The 18,636-nt window shown below is 35.1% G+C and overlaps 1 protein-coding gene across 1 annotated transcript; it reads left to right on the forward strand.

Moving 5' to 3' along the window:
• The first annotated feature begins 13,521 nt into the window (after positions 1-13,521).
• On the forward strand, positions 13,522-18,113 carry LOC131522315 (uncharacterized). Its single transcript, XM_058747726.1, has 6 exons — positions 13,522-13,586; positions 15,135-15,464; positions 15,543-15,863; positions 16,247-16,411; positions 16,807-16,863; positions 17,063-18,113. The coding sequence occupies exons 2-6, from the start codon at positions 15,200-15,202 to the stop codon at positions 17,119-17,121; spliced, it is 867 nt and encodes a 288-aa protein (XP_058603709.1). The 5' UTR covers positions 13,522-13,586; positions 15,135-15,199; the 3' UTR covers positions 17,122-18,113.
• Positions 18,114-18,636: the final 523 nt, after the last annotated feature.

An 18,636-nucleotide genomic window follows, 5' to 3' on the forward strand; every position in this document is an offset into this window, starting at 1 on the left:
TTTACATATCAGTTTAATTTGTTTACTGATTTTCTACACTCAACTATCATGTGTGAAAACATTTATATCTAATTTAATAACTTGAAAATTAAAAATTAGTGTTTTAAGTAAATACATTTTTCATCCTTGCATTTCTGTTTACAGTAAGGTAGAGTGGGGGAAAACGGATGACATTAAGGATTATGTCATTTTTTTTCAGTGAAACAAAAGTTAAATGTGTCCGAAAAAGTTATCATAGTTTTAGTGACAGTGGCATAAATTATAAACCAAGTATGAAAAATGTCCAGAGTTTTCAAGTTATTAGATTTTTAACAAAAATTTTATTTGTACCAAAGTAAAAGCAAAGAAAAACGCCCCCATGGGTGGGGTAAAATGCCCCACAGTCTGACAAAGCAATTTGCTTTAAACATTTACAGCAAGATCAGAGTACAGGCAGTTTTAGCTTAAAATTTAAACGAATATAATCAATAATTATGAATTACAAAATTATAATAGCCTATTTGAAACATTTTGTTAGCTGATGCTAACTGGCTAGCTAATTAGGTACCTGATGCTAACTTGAGGTAATTTTTAAATATAAAATCCAAATATTTTTATTCAACCAACTAGTTAGAATACATTTGATGGAAAAACAAAGGATTTGATGTTCAGAACAGAATAACTACAGTAATATCCCATTGCCCCCTGGGGGCATTGGGGGTGGGGGCTTTTCCCCCACTCTACCCTACTTTGTAAATATGCACTGAACATGCTTACAATTCAAGTCACCTTTATTTCTATAATGCTTTAAACAGATGGTTTCAAATCAGTAGTAACAAATCCAAATACTGCTGTAAAGCAGATCTAACCAGTCAATAGTGTCATTATACAGCTCAAGTCAGCTCAAGTCAGTTCATTTCAATAAAGTTCATCAACTGTGCATACACACTGTAAATGCAGTGTATTTTTTGCACATGTACATGTGAGTGCAAAGACAAACTTCACTGGAAACTGAACAAGCAAAACACACAAGGTAATAGTAGTGTTTTATATTTGTCATATCCGTGTGTAGTTTGGTGCGTGTTTGTGTGAAGAGTTTCTATGCAAAACACCATTTCTATAAGAATTAAAGTTTTGAAAGAAGTGTTTGCTTTTGCAAGAGATGTGTGATGTTTTGCATGTTGTGTGGTTTTGTGTGTAGTGTTTATAAATAGTGAAATAAAGTGATGTGAAGTATATTAAAAGTAAATATTAACATGAAAACTAAATGTGTGTTCTCTATTGAAATTAGATCATTTTCAAATGCACAAATACACTAATGAAAACACATGTTTTGTTGTAAAGTTCAAATGGGAGTTTTGTTATATACATACAATAAAACAAAATAGTACTATAAAGAGCTTGGCCAAGTTTATATCTTTAAGTAAGTCGAATATATTATAGTGTTTTTATAATATCAAAATCATGTAGCTGATTGACTTGGTGAACTTTGAAATGTGTGCAAAATTGTACGTCTCACCTTCTACAGAAATCACAAACTGTGTGAATGTAGAAGGTCTTGTGGCCTGTGCACACATTCAGATGTCTTGCAGTGAGCTACTTAAATGGTCTGTGATGAGGTGTTTTTAGTCTTCATATTTTCATCTTCTAAATATTCTAATGGCAGCTTTCTAATCGAGGGCCTCTGAGCACAGGATTAGAACATATTTCCGATTTCCGCATTAAATTCAGAGTACTTGCCTCTGTGAAAGTGAACTGATGTGGCCGGTGCTCATACAGAGTTCAGCTGTCCTGCAGTGAGCGTCTGTATATGATGAAGAGCTTTCAGCTTTCACATCTCCAACTCCTGTATCTTCTTATAGCAGCTTTATTAGAATGTAAAGGTAAGTGTCTTTTATATGAAGTCAAATGCATTTAACCTACATACAAACAAGAGGTATGCATATTAGCAATGTACTGTGGGTGTGTAAATGCAGCACGGGTGTGACATGAATATGATCAATGTCAAGTCAAGTGAGTTTTATTTATATAGCACTGGACAGTGGATGTTTCAAAGCAGATTTATAAAAATAAAAAATAAAAAAACAGTAATAATGACTTAAAAGTTGTCATTCATACACACATTCACACAGTGGATTTACAATTTGGAATTTGCTGTTAATTAATTTTTTAGATGTGTTCATAAATTATTAATATGTGATATGCTAATATTTGGTAACACTTTATTTTAGGGTCTCTTAACTAGTTGCTTATTGGCATGCATATTACTAGAATATTAGCCATTTATTTGTAGTAATTAAGCACATATTAATGCCTTATTCTACATGACCTTAACAACTACCTTACTGACTATTAATAAGCAGCAAATTAGGAATTTATTGAGGGAAAAGTCGTAGTTAATAGTGAATAAGTGTTCCCTATTCTAAAGTGTTACCTAATATTTTTATGTTTTGTAAATTAAGTTATAAATCGTTTACAAGTGATTAGATAATGATGAACTAATCATTTACAAAACATGACTATACGTTCATAAATGATTATTAAGTAATATGCTAACGATTTACAAATCTGTTGTAAGTTATCTTTAAAAAATAGCATATCATGAAATAATAACAGATAACAGATCCTTAGTAAACGGTTAATAAATTACTAGTTAATATATTATTAATCACTTACAAATCATTGAAATGTCAACATTGTACTATTTTATCAATAAACATTTGTTAATCATATATGGGTATATAATTTATGTATGTTTCATTAAAGTTGTAAGCTGGTCTGTTAAAAAGCACAAAAAAATGCAATTATGCTAAAACTTTTTTTTTTTTTTTTTAAAGAATAATAAATTATTTTCTGTCAAGTGAATAAACATGTAAATGACTTCCAGTCACAGTTAGGGGATTCCAGTGGGTTGTGTTAAACCCTTTCTCTCATCAGCAAAGACTTGCTGTGTGGAGTGTGTGGGATCTAGTGATAATGTGAACCGGTTTTACCCTCCACTGAAGATCACATTAGGTGCACAGTGTTAAAATACTCCATGTGTGTCAGAGAAGACATCTGTCTACACCCTCACCAGTCAGCCCTTACATTGCAGTACACACTACAAAGTATTCAAAACCTGTTGTGTAAACACATGAATAAATCACTTACAAAGCTTTCTGCATCCCCTAATCTAAAGAGTAAACTACTCATCACTTGTAAATGTGTTACAAACCTTATGGTTTCCAGTTGTGTGTGCGTAAATATATATACACACACAAACAACCTGTAACCGGAAGGTTTGTAAAACATTTGCAACTGATGAGTAGTTTACACTTTAGATTAGAAGATGCAGAAAGTGTTGTAAATGCCATGTACACAGCTACAGATCATTTGAAACAGGTTAGAACAGATGTCTTCTCTGACACACATGGAGTATTTTAACACTTATGAATGTTTTGTAAATGATTAGTTCATCATTAACTAATCACTTATAAATGAATTACAACTGAACGCTATTATAAAGTGTTACCACGATTGATTTCACCTAACATTACAATTTTTATTAATATATTTGTATATTGTAATTTTCACATTGAATCTAAATTAAAGACGGTATATTTTAAATATTTGTTTAATGCCATATCTTTACTAAGTACTATGAAGACCAGTTTTACCGATACCTACTGATGCCTCTATTTAAATTAATTTTTCATTGTTTTTGACCTGATACTTTTGTCTGACTGTACAGCACCCTTCTGTGCACGTGTTTTGGTGAACACAAAGAGAAGATTCAGACAGCGCGCCAGTACAGATTTGAGTTCTATTTTGTGTCTTGTCTCGCTTGGAAAAGCACTTGAATGAATGAGAGTGTGATCATATACTGTAACACTAGCCAAAGAATGCCAGAAAGACGTGCTAAACAAACAGAAAGAAAGAAAGAAAGAAAGAAAGAAAGAAAGAAAGAAAATAATAAATAATCACAAAATGAATGCATTAATTTTGACAGCCCTAATAAAAATATGCAAATGCTTCCTTTTTTAAAGTAAGAAAGTGTGTAAGTGAGTCCAGTTTTAATAAACATCAATATGTGAAGAAGATGGTGTCATAATCATAAATCCTGAACAGAAGGAGCACCAAGATGAACTTTATCTTCTGCCCTGGCCAGACAAATAGTCTGATTTGAATATTATCAAACCATTGTATGGATAGTTTTGGAGAAGAGTGAAAAGCTGATTCAACACCTGTAACGCAACTGGCAGATGTTCTGTTGAAGTATATGAATACACTGTATGAATTTTATATTTAAAAATATAACATTTTTAAACATTGACAGAGTAGTTCATCAGGTTGTGAAATTTTGTGTTCTTATTTCATAAAATGTATTAATGCATGTAGAGGTAGAATCAGTTGCTAAAAAGAAGGGGCTGTTTATTACTGTAAGTGTTTTGGTGGTTTCCACATCTCTGTTTTCTCAGGGCTTTATGTCTTATTTTGCTCTTTATTTCCTTTCAGTGGCGACACAGAGACGCTGCAAGCAGGTTCATCAGTTGAACATAAACTGTGTTCAGGGTGACAGCATGACTATTTCTTGTCTAACCACAACCCACTCGCTGGAGTCTCTAACAGTCAAACTACACAAGAGCAACCAAGATGAAGACATCCTGATGTATCCAGACATCTCTCCAGCATCAGAGCAACAGAGATGGTCTGTGAGGAAAGATGCTGGAAATGTTACACTTGATCTGAAAGACATCAGATTATCTGATGATGGCTTTTATGACTGTCAGGTCTACAAGGATCAGAACTGCCTTCATGAAACTCAATTTAAGCTGAAGGTCAAAGGTAAGAATGCAAATTTCTAAAGCAAGCAAATAATCCCCAGGTAACCCATTGTAATATAGTATGTTTTTCTGATTTCAGAGTGTAAAACTTTGGACTCTGTCCATCCAACACCAGGCTCTTCAGCGTTGCTGCCATGCTCTGAACATCCTCTACAAAACAGAGCTGAACAAGTCACTTGGAAAATCATTACTGGTCAAGACCCACAGACATATTCCAATATCGCCATCCAAACAAGCCCTCAAACAGCACAGAGAAACTCCTGAAGCCTCTGTATGAGAGAGCGAGACAACTAGCGAACGGATCTCTGCTTATAAGAGATGCAGTGTACATCGATGAATCGTGGTATCGGTGCAGAGTGAATGATAAAACCTGCTATGAAGTAAAGCTGCTCATGAAAGGTGTGTTTTGAATACAACATTTGTAACCATCTCAGTGCAGACTTTCTGACAGACATTGATTAGACTGAAAGATTAAATTAAGCTATGTTGTTAAAATGTACGTTTTTGTGATGGGTTAGTCAAAGTATTTTTGGATTATTATGGGTGTAAATATGGTCAAATATGTTGTGGTGAATATAGCCTGTGGGTAAAGTGTCTGTTTGGTAATATAGTACATACGAATGTGTAAATGTTTAAATAAGCATGTGAAAGGTTAAAGTTTTTATACCAGCCGGAAAATGTGGGTTATGTATTACTGTCAATAATGTCAATACTGTAAATATATGTATGCAATTCTAGATGCACTTCGAACTGTAAAAGTTGTTTGTATTTTGATTATAAATGATAAAACATTTTATTCAAAGACAATTTTCCACAACATTGTTATCCACAGTTAAGACAAGTGCCTAAATTCATGTGTATGTTAAAAAATAATAGGAAGAAAAGAATGTTCATATACAGTAAATTTATCTTTTCACTTGTGATCACATATGTTCCAGCCCCAGCTGACAGTACGGCTGTTCAGACTGACGAGAGTGAAACAGTGACAGCTAATCTGACATTAGTAATGATGACTGCAACAATGTCTCTGTGTGTCCTCGTATCACTGATCGTCTGTGTCATTCTACATTTCCAAAAACGAAGAAGCAAAATCAACAGCCAAAGTAAGTTCACAGCTGTAGTCCTAAAAAAAAAATTGAGACTGTTGAGTTGTTCTTTAGCAGCATATTTTAAATCATAATTATGGTTTATTGGAAACAAAAGAAGAGTTTTATCTTAAATTTGCTTGTTTTGCAGTTTTCTTTTAAATGAGGAAAATGTCTTAATGCATCTTTAAGATGTGCTGTTACTATGTCAGTATGTCAGAAAGCACCCAAGGTAAATGTATGTAATGTATATAAATGTTTTAAGTGTTCTTGGTGTGTTGCAATGAGATACAGAAATAATATACAGTTCATATCATGCCATCATGTTGATGAGAGTACTCGTGTTGGGAAGAAAGACACTTGGTAATACTGTAACTTTATTGCCATATTATGATGATAAAACATGATCCGGTGGTAAAGTACTTATTTTTGTATTTTTTAGTTGATTTGGACTGCTTGTCTACTGTATATTATTCCAGCATTTCAGGAGGCAAGTTACATTCATAGTAAATCCTTGTTCAGTATGTGTATTTGAAGATGTGTGTTTAATAAAAGTCTTTTACTTGCAGGATTTGATGTTCCGTTGTGTTAGTTGAACAAAACACAGAAACAATGACCACCTGTAAGATACTGCAACACATTAAATCATTCCTTTTGTATCTGTCCTGAACTACATAACAATATGTTAACAATTAAGCTGGGATAAATCACATCAAATTAGTTTGGACATATTTACATGCTTCACTAAAAAAACATATTTTAGAGAGTTCATATAAACACACTCAACAAATGTGAAACATGCTGTTTCATGTCCTCTCTAGTCTGCAATTAATGACTCTGTTATCTCCCAACAGTTGGTGTGAACAAACAGAACCTCCTGCTTGTAAACCTGATGAGAAGTATGACGATATAAATGAATCACTTTAGTTTTATTGTGTATTTTTTAGGGGTTCTAATTTAATAATTTAGCCATCTGTCAGAAATTATATTAAAGGGGGAAATCAATTTTTAAACTTTAATTGTCAATATATTTTATTTTCATTAACGGCATTTAGACCTAATTTTGACCCAAATGGATTTAAACAGACTTAAGCGTCTTTTTCTGTTACTGCTTACAGTAATGACATTTTAAAATCATCCCCTAAAAGTGATAGAAAACTTCACATTTTCATTGAAAATTCACTTTGTGAAAGAATGATGATTCATAGAATAATTAATTTGCTGTTAAAAGTGAAAACTTAAGTGTTATACTTTTTATATAAAATTTCTTCTTTTTTCTGCACCTACTCATTCTTTAATATGATATTTTTATTATGATAAACAATTTATACAATAAAATACCATTTGAAGCAATTCCTTCTGTTGTATTTCTTCTGTAACACCCTGGGCTATAATTGTCATATATTAAAACAATATAATGAAAACAAATACCAGTTTGCAAAATCAAACAACATTATGGGCTGTTTTTGTAAGGCTAAAATAACTGGATGCGACTGATACAGTCAAGGTAAAAATGTCCATTCTTACATTAAAAATGAAGTTGATAACACACTTTTTCTGGAAATCAGTGGCATGAACTGGACGAGTCCAGCCCTAATATTGATGCTTTTAAGGAGCTGAGCAAGGCAACCGACCTGGCTCTGCGTGCTAATAAAGCTATTGCGCAGGTAATCAACACGATCATGGCCAGCTTGGCAGTGCTTGAGCACCCTTTTCCCAAGCGCTAGGGACCCCGCCCTGGAGTGGCATTGGACCCTGAGCTCCAGAAGCAGTCTTGATCTCTATGCAGAGAGGAAAAGGTCCTGCCGAGGCCAAACTGCTCAAAAAGAAGTACTCGCTTTCCAGTTCCCTGTTTAGCTCCAGGCAACGGGAGTGTTGTTCATGCTGGGCCCATCCTTCCCACTCAGACCACTTGCCACCCGGCTCCAGGCTTGGAAAGCCATCCCGGACTTGTCAAATTGTCTTCTGCATACCATAGAACGAGGTTATAGATAGATAATTTATTTGTCCTCAGAGAGGAAATTCATTTTCACAGAAGGTGCATATACAACAGAAGGACTGCTATTATGTACAAACTTGTCACAATACATACACGAAAAGTTACGTACTCCACACAAAAAAATAAATAAAAATAAAAATAGCAAGACTGTAAGATGATGGCTAATTGTGTTTAAAGCATGTATTGCTGTAGGAACAAAACTCTCACTAAAATTAGTCCTCCTACACATAGGTAGTCTATACCTATGGCCAGATGGGAGAGGGATGAATGGGTGATCTGGGTCATTTGAAGAATCATAGTTGAAGTAACACACTCCAATAACTTAGGAGTAGGAATACCAATAATCCTACTAGCCAAATGAGGTATCTTTAAAAGTTTGTTCCTATTAACATTATTATTAACATATTAGCATATGAAAAAAAATGGCACCATACATAAGAACGGGCTCAATAATACTCCGATACAGGAGAAGAAAGAGACGAGGCTGAACAGACAGCTGCTTAAGTTCACGGAGAACTGTAAGTCTCTGTTGACAGCCTTTATGGATACCTAAGATATGCTGATTAAAACTGAGATGATCATCCAATGTAATGTCAAGGTATCTAAAATACCTCCATATTCACTCCAATTCACTTGCAGACCCCCTTGCTCCTGAGGTATTACTCAAACTTTGGTACAGGACAACAATTCTCATGTTTTCCTGGCCAAAGCGAGTCAGGCTTTTACAGCCACCGCTTCCTCATCCCCAAGAAAGCTGGCGGGCTCAGGCCCATCCTTGATCTCAGGCATCTGGACTGTGCATTGATGAAATTCCCTTTCAGGATGTTTACTTCAAAACAGATCCTCAAGCAAATATGCCCCGTATGTATCAGTGGATCTGAAAGATGCTTACTTTCACATCAAGATAGCCCCTCATCACAGAATGTTCTTGAGATTCACATTCTAGTGGGTGGCATATCAATATACAGTCCTGCCATTCGGACCGTCTCTGGCCCTTGTGCGCTTTTACAAAGTGTGTGGATGCGGCTTTTTCCCCTCAGAGGCAGATGGTAATCGAGATAATCTGCACATTTTAGAGTGGTCTTTTATTGTGGCCAGCCTAAGGCACACCTGTGCAATAATCATGCTGTCTAATCAGCATCTTGATATGCCACACCTGTGAGGTGGATGGAGTATCTCGGCAAAGGAGAAGTGCTCACTAACACAGATTTAGACAGATTTGTGAACAATATTTGAGAGAAATAGGCCTTTTGTGTACATAGAAAAAGTCTTAGATCTTTGAGTTCAGCTCATGAAAAATGGAGGCAAAAACAAAAGTGTTGCGTTTATAATTTTGTTCAGTGTAAATAAACTTAATTTAAGGCTTTAAAAAAACTAGATTTTTATTTTCTTAGACACAACTGTCTCTATTGCTATATTGTATTGCTTTTTCCCAGCAGACTGTCAGCTCTGGAGTCTTTATTGCTCAGCTCTGATGGAGATGGATTGTATGATCATTCCGGCATAACCTCCATCCTCACTGAGAGCAACCTTCCTGCTGAAGACCGAGAGACGAATCTGGAATTCATCTTCATTGATGCTTCATTCGTGGAAACACAATAACTTCAGTCCTGCTCTAAAATTCACACTCTTGGGCTGTAACTGCTACAGCACCATAGTTATAAATCAGATTGTACAATCTGAGGTAAAAGCATCTATAAAACAGGACGACAGCTTTTCACACTCTTTGAGACATTTCAGCAGTGACAGCAACAGTACTAAACATTTTTTAATACTTTCTGGCCAAGTTTATGTCTTTAAGCATGTTGAATATATGAATTTCTAAAATAAAAATCATGTAGGCTAGCTGATTGATCAGGTGACTTTAAATGTGTGCAAGATTGTAAGTCTCTCACATTTTACGTAGATCACATTTCTTATTTTGGCACTTCAAAAACAACTGTGTGAATGTATGTCAAGTCAAGTCAAGTTGAGCTTTATTGTCATTCCGCTACATGCGGGGCATACAGTGGAACGAAATGTCGTGCCTCACAGGACCACGGTGCTACATAAATACAGGCATACAACAATGGAGTAAGACAATATAAACCTATACACAACTATCCTACTGATAGATTTTGACTATAAATATACTATCTATAAAAAGTACCTATACAAACTAAAAAATACAAACTATACAAACTATACGAATGCTTCAGATAAATACTGTACATGTGCAAGGAGAAACATTGAGTTCAAGCAGCTGGCTGGGGAACAGTGCAGGATGATTTGTAGTGCATGAGCATGTAAACATACATATATTACTGAGTTCTTTTTGTGGGATTTGTGTACACACAGCAGTGTGTGTGAAAAGTGACTAAATGTGACGAGGAGGTGTTTCCATCTTCTAAATATTCTAATGGCAGCTTTCTAATATAAGGCCTCTACATGAGCACAGAATTAGACCATGTTTCCTACAGTACTTCCGCATTAAATTTATAATAACTGAAAACAACTGAACTGATGTGGCTGGTGCTCATCTGTATATGATGAAGAGCTTTCAGCTTTCACTTTTTCAACTCCTGTATGTTCTAATAGCAGCTTTAGAATGTAAAGGTAAGTGTCTTTTATATGAAGTCAATTAATTTAACCAACATACAAACTAATTTACTATCAATGGGTGTGTAAATGTGGCATGTCTTAATTTTACTAAGCAATTTCCACAGTGGACATTGTTTCAAAGCAGCTTATCGAAACACTGCAGGGGTAGACAGTACATTTGAGACATGTGTACAGTTGAAACACCTTAAATAATTTGCGTAAAAAAGAACCCCGAGCCGTTATTTTTGCTCCACACGTGTTTTAGTATACTCTTTGAAATGTGTGCGTCTTTCCACTCCGAAGATATCGGCAAAAGATTTTTTTTCCAAGGTGAGATTTTCATTTCACCATGTCCCTTCCACAATGAATAGCTTATTATTCTTTTATGATTGTTAAACTTAACTTATATCATTGCAAACATTACTCTGTGCTCTATAAATAGACATATTTTATGACATTGTGCAATGCAAGGTCTTTTCATAATCTAGAGAAACGTGCGAGCATGTCAGTGGTGTACGGTTAAGACACAGTGAATCAACTGTACCCGGATTGGTCTCCTATTGCTTCACATGCTGTTTAGTTGTACAGTGTTATGATAATAGGAAAAAAGTCACATTTACACATATGCTATGCAAATTCTATAAAAAATATATATATTTGTGATATTTCAACTGTCTATTATTAATGGACATATTTTCTAACATGAATGTTAAAAGGATTGCATAGCATTTTAAGAAATATTCAAGGTGGTAAAGTGGGTACAGTTGAGACACCCTTTATAGGTTGCTATGTACTGTATACAGTAACAGTTCAATCATAGAAAATAAAATGCATACAGAGGTTGTGTTGTTTGTGCACTGGTATTACCTACATTATGGGGAACAAATGTCCCCACAAGTATAGTAATACCAGTAAATTCTAACCTTATGGGAATATTATTTAGGTCCCCATGATGAAACAAGCTTATAAATCATATAGAATGATTGAAAATGAAAAAATGCAGGAAGATTTAAGTGATGCGTAGGTTTAGGTTTATAGAATATACAGGTATATTGTTATTTTTACTGTTATGTTTACATTTGTACTGTTTGCCATATATATTCTAGTGTTAAATATGTCTTCCTATTTTGTTTAACTGAATCTGAATTAAATAAAGCAAATAAAAAAGTTGATATGGATAAAGCGTGATTTCTGTAGACTATATAAAAAGATATGGAAATAGTTATTTTTTATCCTATTGTTTGTTATATTTATTTGCTCAGTGTATTTTGCAGTTTTGGTTCTTTTACTGTTGTAAACAGCCCATAGTATAACAAAAATATTATATATCTCTTCATTGTACTTAGAACTGCTATGGATGAGCGAACACGTGCCTAGAATGCCTATGTGCAAATCCGCCCCTAACTCAAGAATGTTCTTTAGACTGTCTAAATGCTTCATCGGAATGCTTGAGTTATTTCGATGTGTTAAAAGTAGTGCTGTCAATCGATTAAAAAAAATTACCTAAGTAATCGCACATTTTTCTGAAATTAATCGCAATTAATCCCACCTAACATTAACGTTTTTAAATATACTTTTATATTGCAATAATTTCACATTCAATCTTCAAATTAATGTACAAACAAACAAATATTTGTTTAATGGCATCTTTTTTTTATGACTGAAGGACAGTATCACTGACACCAATACTACTGATTTCTCTATAAAACTGCCCTTCAGATTGTAGCCTATAGACTATAGCTATATATAGACTATGATCTATAGCCATTCAACATAACAGTATAATTGAGAGCTATCAATTTTAACATTTATTAGACTTTAAAAAAATAACTTCTAATTTAAGTGAACTTAAAACAATCTTCACATAAACCCATTATAATAAATGTCATATTTACCTGTGCCCTTCAGCAGAACTTTACAGAAATTGAAATTGAAGTTATCAAACACTAAATTCTAAATTAAATACAGATGAATCCTTAAAGCTATAAAAGTGATTGATTTCCTCTTTTTTTCTTTTGTCCTGTAATGAACAGACATCACAGCAGCTGGTTATTAGGTTGTTTTGGCTGTTATTTCTTTAAGAGCTGTAGCTGCTGAACATAGCGCGGATCTAACACGCATCATATTTTCTCTCAACTCTCTTCACCTTTTCTGGCCCACTTCAGGTCTTAAAGTCTCTATTAATGAGCTGACGAGTTGAATCGGGTGTGTTAGATGTGGGAGACAGTGCTGGGCTGCTCCAGGACACTTTTGAAAACCATTTTAGAGACATGTTCATAAATGTCACTCATATAAAATATATTACATGCATGCACAGTTTTAAGGCAGCTTTAATCGCCTTTTTGGTAACTTCATGACTTAACTGACCACGACATTGCATGCACGTAGTTTATTTCACGCTTTGATATGAAAGAATACAGGCTACGGCCAGCGCCTTTGTGCGTGCAATGGAAGAGCGCGAGCCCAGTACCGTTTCCGCTCTCGTTTGACACGCGCCTGGCGCTGAAGTGAAGTGGAGCGTCTCCTATGGAAGCAGAATAATGACAATAGTTTTTGAAACATAAAGCATGCTGAATTCCACAAAGCGAAAAAAAGATGCATTGCAATTAACAGTGCTTGCATTTTAATGCCTTGTATTTCCAGGGCTTGCATTTTTAGGTCCTGAAATTTAACATAGTTGTTTATTTAAGCTGTGAATATTTCAATTCAAAATATTTCACACACATTTTCATAATTAAAAATTCAATAATTCATATTCACCTTCCAGAATTAACTTCCAAAATATTCAATCTGTTTAAAAATACGATGTATAACATTCGACAGGCAAATTTCAGTCATTTTATTTCACTTTCCAAATTCGCTGCCACAAATTTAGTGGTTAAAATTCGGCAGAAAATTCAGCGTTGCACATCCAGGAACCGCAGGAATAGCAGTAGAGCACCGATGCATGATCTCCAGCTGCTGTCAGCCGCTCACCAGCAGGTGGCGCAAGCGGCTGTTGATGAAGGTCATATGTGGATCAAGTCACTCATTTACAAAAACTGATTTGCAGAAATGGAGCTAGCACTAGAAGTTTTGATTATCGGGGCCAGCATAAACATGTGGAAACGCTGATTGTGTGTATGTTTAATTCAACATTTTCGCTGTTTCCCGTAGCCTACACATAAGCAGCTTTCTCTACCACAAAGGAGATTATAATGCTCTTTTACCCAACGCTGAAGTACAGAACTAACATTACATCTGGGGAAGAAGAAGAAGATTGCTTTCGGTTGCTTAGTTTCTGTAACTCTGTATCATGGCTTGTGTGACGCTGTGCTGTAATACTGGGGTTCCCCTCATACGTCACACTCCAACGACGCGTAACGCGCCTCAGTGAACTAATACAGTAGGCTTGTTTGAGATGAGCAAAATCTGCGCAGAACCGATCACCGGTGATCGCCGCGAGATGCATGCCGGTTAGAAAAGTGTCCGAGTTACGTTCGCCTTGCTCTGATGTCATGCTGACATGTGCCAAAAAACTCTCGCGACAGCGAGGCGGCTGTGTGGGATTGAGCAGTCGCGCGCAGTTGCTCTCCACCGACTGCGCTGATCAAAAGCATGATGGGAAACGACTGACTGACGACACAGCTTAATGCTCATTGGTTCAGACAACCTTGATGCTGCATTCTCTTCTAAAATGTTTTATTTTTTTAATCTGATTTCATGCTATTATGTATTTAAATTATGCTTGAATATTCCCAAACACTATGACAGTGCGATCTCTGTGTGAGATATGTGATTGTTGTCATATTTCTATAAAAATCTAAAATACATGTTTGTATTAAAGTAGAATGGATGATAAATACGCCTTTCGTATGGGATTAAATAGGAAGCACTTTGAGTGTCCTGTTCATCATATTTATATTCATATAAAAGCAACAGAGTTGAAGTGAAATAAGTGAAATTATAGGCTATCACATTTATTAGAAGAACAGCACATGAGTGAGAATAAGGCAATATCCGCCTTTAATCTCCTATAGTCTATCTGTTCCACTTCGAGAGGTCAGAACTGTCCATCTGGACTGCGCTTATTTCACTCCTCCCCTCACTGCAGCCGCCTACTCTCGCCTACATCTGAGGCGAGGCGCATCTCAAACAAGCCTAATAGCTGTTATTGTGTTAGTGCACTACTGAGCCACTTAATGTGTTTTCTTTAACCGATTTCTGAGGGAAACAGCATGAAACCTTGCACATTCGTTCATATTCTACATCTGCTTAACTGTCCATTTAGTTCGCATAATCATCAATAAAGTGTATTCTGAGATCTGCGGTCTTATATCACTGTATTAGTTCACTGAGGCGCGTTACGCGTCGTTGGAGTGTGAGGTATGAGGGGAACCCCAGTATTACAGCACAGCGTCACACAAGCCATGATACAGAGAAAAAAACAATCGCCTGCGTTAACGCGCTAATTTTGACACCACTAGTTAAAAGAACAACAGGAAATGTATGAAATGTGTGTTTGTAGCTAAGAGTGAGACAAGTGTTATTTTAGAGACCCTACATGCTTGCTTCTAAAAAGATAATTTGCATTAAATGCTTAGAAAGACATATAGGGGACACAATTGGTTTCCACTTCTCTGTTCTCTCAGTGCTTTATGTATCATTTTGCTCTTCATTTCCTTTCAGTGGTGACACAGAGACGCTGCAAGCAGGTTCATAAGTTGAACATAAACCGTGTTCAGGGTGACAGCATGACTATTTCTTGTCTAACCACAACCCACTTGCTGGAGTCTCTAACAGTCAAACTACACAAGACCAACCAAGATGAAGACATCCTAATATATGCAGACATCTCTCCAGCATCAGAGCACCAGAAATGGTCTGTGAGGAAAGATGCTGGAAATGTTACACTTGATCTGAAAGACATCAGATTATCTGATGATGGCTTTTATGACTGTCAGGTCTACAAGGATCAGAACTGCCTTCATGCAACTCGATTTAACCTGAGGGTCAAAGGTAAGAATGCAAATTTCTGAAACAAGCAAATAATCCCCAGGTAACCCATTGTAATATAGTATGTTTCTCTGGTTTCAGAGTGTAAAACTTTGGACTCTGTCCATCCAACACCAGGCTCTTCAGTGTTGCTGCCATGCTCTGAACATCCTCTACAAAACAGAACTGAGCGAGTCACTTGGAAAGTTGTTAATGGTCACCAATCAACAGAAATAACCCAATATCGCCATCCAAACAAGCCCTCAAGCAGCACAGAGAAACTCCTGAAGCCTCTGTTTGAGAGAGCGAGACAACTAGCGAACGGATCTCTGCTTATAAGGGATGCAGTGTACATCGATGAATCATGGTATCAGTGCAGAGTGAATGAAAAAACCTGCTATGAAGTAAAGCTGCTCATGAAAGGTGTGTGTTGAATACAATATTTCTAACCCTAAAGTCTCAATTCAGATTCTCTGACAGACATTGATTAATTTGAAAGATTAACTTAAAATATGCTATTAAAATGTAAGATGTTGTAATGGGTTAGTCAAAGTGTTTTTTGGATTATTATAATAATAATAATATAATAAATATAGTAAAATATGTCAGTAAAATATGTTTAGGTAAGTTTTAGATTTAAATCATGTTGTGGTGATTATAGCCTGTGGTTAAATCGTCTGTTTGGTAATATAAATGTGTGACTGTGTGACTTAAATTCATGTGTGTAATATAAAAAAATCGAATCAGACTGACTAATGTTCATATACTGTAAGTTTATCCTTCACTTGTGATCACATATGTTCCAGCCCCAGCTGACAGTACGGCTGTTCAGACTGACGAGAGTGATACAGTGACAGCTAATCTGACATTAGTAATGATGACTGCAACAGTGTCTCTGTGTGTCCTCGTATCACTGATCGTCTGTGTCATTCTATATTTCCAAAAACGAAGAAGCAAAATCAACAGCCAAAGTAAGTTCACAGCTGTTGTCCTGAGACGTTTAATACTGTTGACTTGTTCTTTAACAGTTTTTATCTTACATTTGCTTGTTTTGCAGTTGTTTTCTATTTTAAATTAGTGACATTCATATTTTATATTTCATTTCAAATGTGTGACATTAAAGTTCATATCATGCCATCATGTTGATGAGAGACCTCATGTTGGAAAAAAAGACAATCGGTAATACTGTAACTTTACTCCCATATTATGATGATAAAACATGATCTGGTGGTAAAGTACATATTTTAATATTTTGTATTTGATTTGAACTACTCGTCTGCTGTATATTATTCCAGCATTCATAGCAAATCCTTGTTTAATATGTGTATTTGATTAAGTATGTTTAATAAAAGTCTTTTACTTGCAGGGATTGATGTCCCGTTGTGTTCTTTAGTTGAACCAAACACAGGAACAATGACCACCTGTAAGTAACTGCAACACATTAGCTACATTTGTTTGAACTATATGCTTCACTAAAAATACATTTTAGACAGTTCATATAAAAACACTCAACTCATTTATTAACTCACTTCATAACATGGCCACACATATATATGCAGCACATTTCTGCTTAATGTGCTTCAAACATGATTAACTAATTTTCGAACATTATCTCCCAACAGTTGACGTGAACAAACAGCAGCCTCTGTATGTAAACCAGATGAGAAGTATGACTAAATAAATGTGCTTTTTTGGGTTGCTATTTTTTTTAAATAAGTCTTTGAAAAAAGTCCTTATTTAATAATTTAGCTATCTGTCACAAATTATATTAAAGAGGGAAATAAATTCTGCAAAAAAAAATTGCACATTAAGGTTTCAACAACATCTAAAATGATCTTTCTGTACACTGAAAACAAGTATCACTGATCCTTCTCGATCTATGGAAAGTTATTACTTAATATTATCAACATAGTTACACTGCTTACATGACAATGCTTTTTGTATGTCTCATTTTAACAGATAAAACTATTTACATTTAAATTCAGATTTAATTGTCAGTGAGTTTTGTATTCATGGACAGCTAGAAGTCTTGGTGCATTTAGACCCAATTCTGGGACTGATATAAACTGACTTAAGTGTCTTTTTCTGTTACTGCTAACAGTAATGGCATTTTAAAATCATCAAACAAATGATAAGTGACTTAAAATAATTCACTTCATTGCTGTTACAGTAAAAGAGAAAACTTTATGTTATGAATTTTTACATTTGTAATACAGTTTACATATCAGTTTAATTTGGAAAACACTGCCTTTTAAATGTCACATTTATTTACTGATTTTCTACACTCAACTATCATGTGTGAAGACTTTTACACCACTCTACCCTACTTTGTAAATATGCACTGAACATGCTTACAATTCAAGTCACCTTTATTTCTATAATGCTTTAAACAGATGGTTTCAAATCAGTAGTAACAAATCCAAATACTGCTGTAAAGCAGATCTAACCAGTCAATAGTGTCATTATACAGCTCAAGTCAGTTCATTTCAATAAAGTTCATCAACTGTGCATACACAGTGTATTTTTTGCACATGTACATGTGAGTGCAAAGACAAACTTCACTGCAAACTGAACAAGCAAAACACACAAGGTAATAGTAGTGTTTTATATTTGTCATATTTGTCCGTGTGTAGTTTGGTGTGTATATGGATAATCATTTGATGTTTGTGTGAAAATTATCTATGCAAAACACCATTTCTATAAGAATTAATGTTTTGAAAGAAGTGTTTGCTTTTGCAATTGATGTGTGATGTTTTGCATGTTGTGTAGTGTTTATAAATAGTGAAATAAAGTGATGTGAAGTATATTAAAAGTAAATATTAACATGAAAACTAAATGTGTGTTCTCTTTTGAAATTAGATCATTTTCAAATGCACAAATACACTAATGAAAACACGTGTTTTGTTGTAAAGTTCAAATGGGAGTTTTGTTATATCCACCTTTTTCTTCAACGCCAAAGTAAGCCTATGTGTCAAGGCGCCGGTCTGATCTGGGTTTGTTTTTGTTATGTCCTGGTCTGTCTGGAGCACATGGCTGTCAGATGGTATTTGTGTTTGCCATGTGCTCTATTGTCTATTGTTACCCCGCCCCTCTTGTTACCTTATTATCTTGTTAGGGTTAACACCTGTTTTAGATCATTAGTCACCCTTTATATTCCCCTCTTGTTTTCTGTCCTGTGCCAGATCGAATCTATGCG

Source organism: Onychostoma macrolepis, chromosome 16 (genome assembly GCF_012432095.1).
Source record: "Onychostoma macrolepis isolate SWU-2019 chromosome 16, ASM1243209v1, whole genome shotgun sequence".
Lineage (NCBI taxonomy): Eukaryota > Metazoa > Chordata > Actinopteri > Cypriniformes > Cyprinidae > Onychostoma > Onychostoma macrolepis.

Coding starts and splice junctions, on each gene's coding strand:
- LOC131522315 (XM_058747726.1), top strand. CDS start 15,200: ATGACTATTTCTTGTCTAACCACAACCCACTTGCTGGAGTCTCTAACA. Junction 15,465..15,542: donor ATTTAACCTGAGGGTCAAAG/GTAAGAATGCAA, acceptor CTCTGGTTTCAG/AGTGTAAAACTTTGGACTCT. Junction 16,864..17,062: donor CACAGGAACAATGACCACCT/GTAAGTAACTGC, acceptor ATCTCCCAACAG/TTGACGTGAACAAACAGCAG.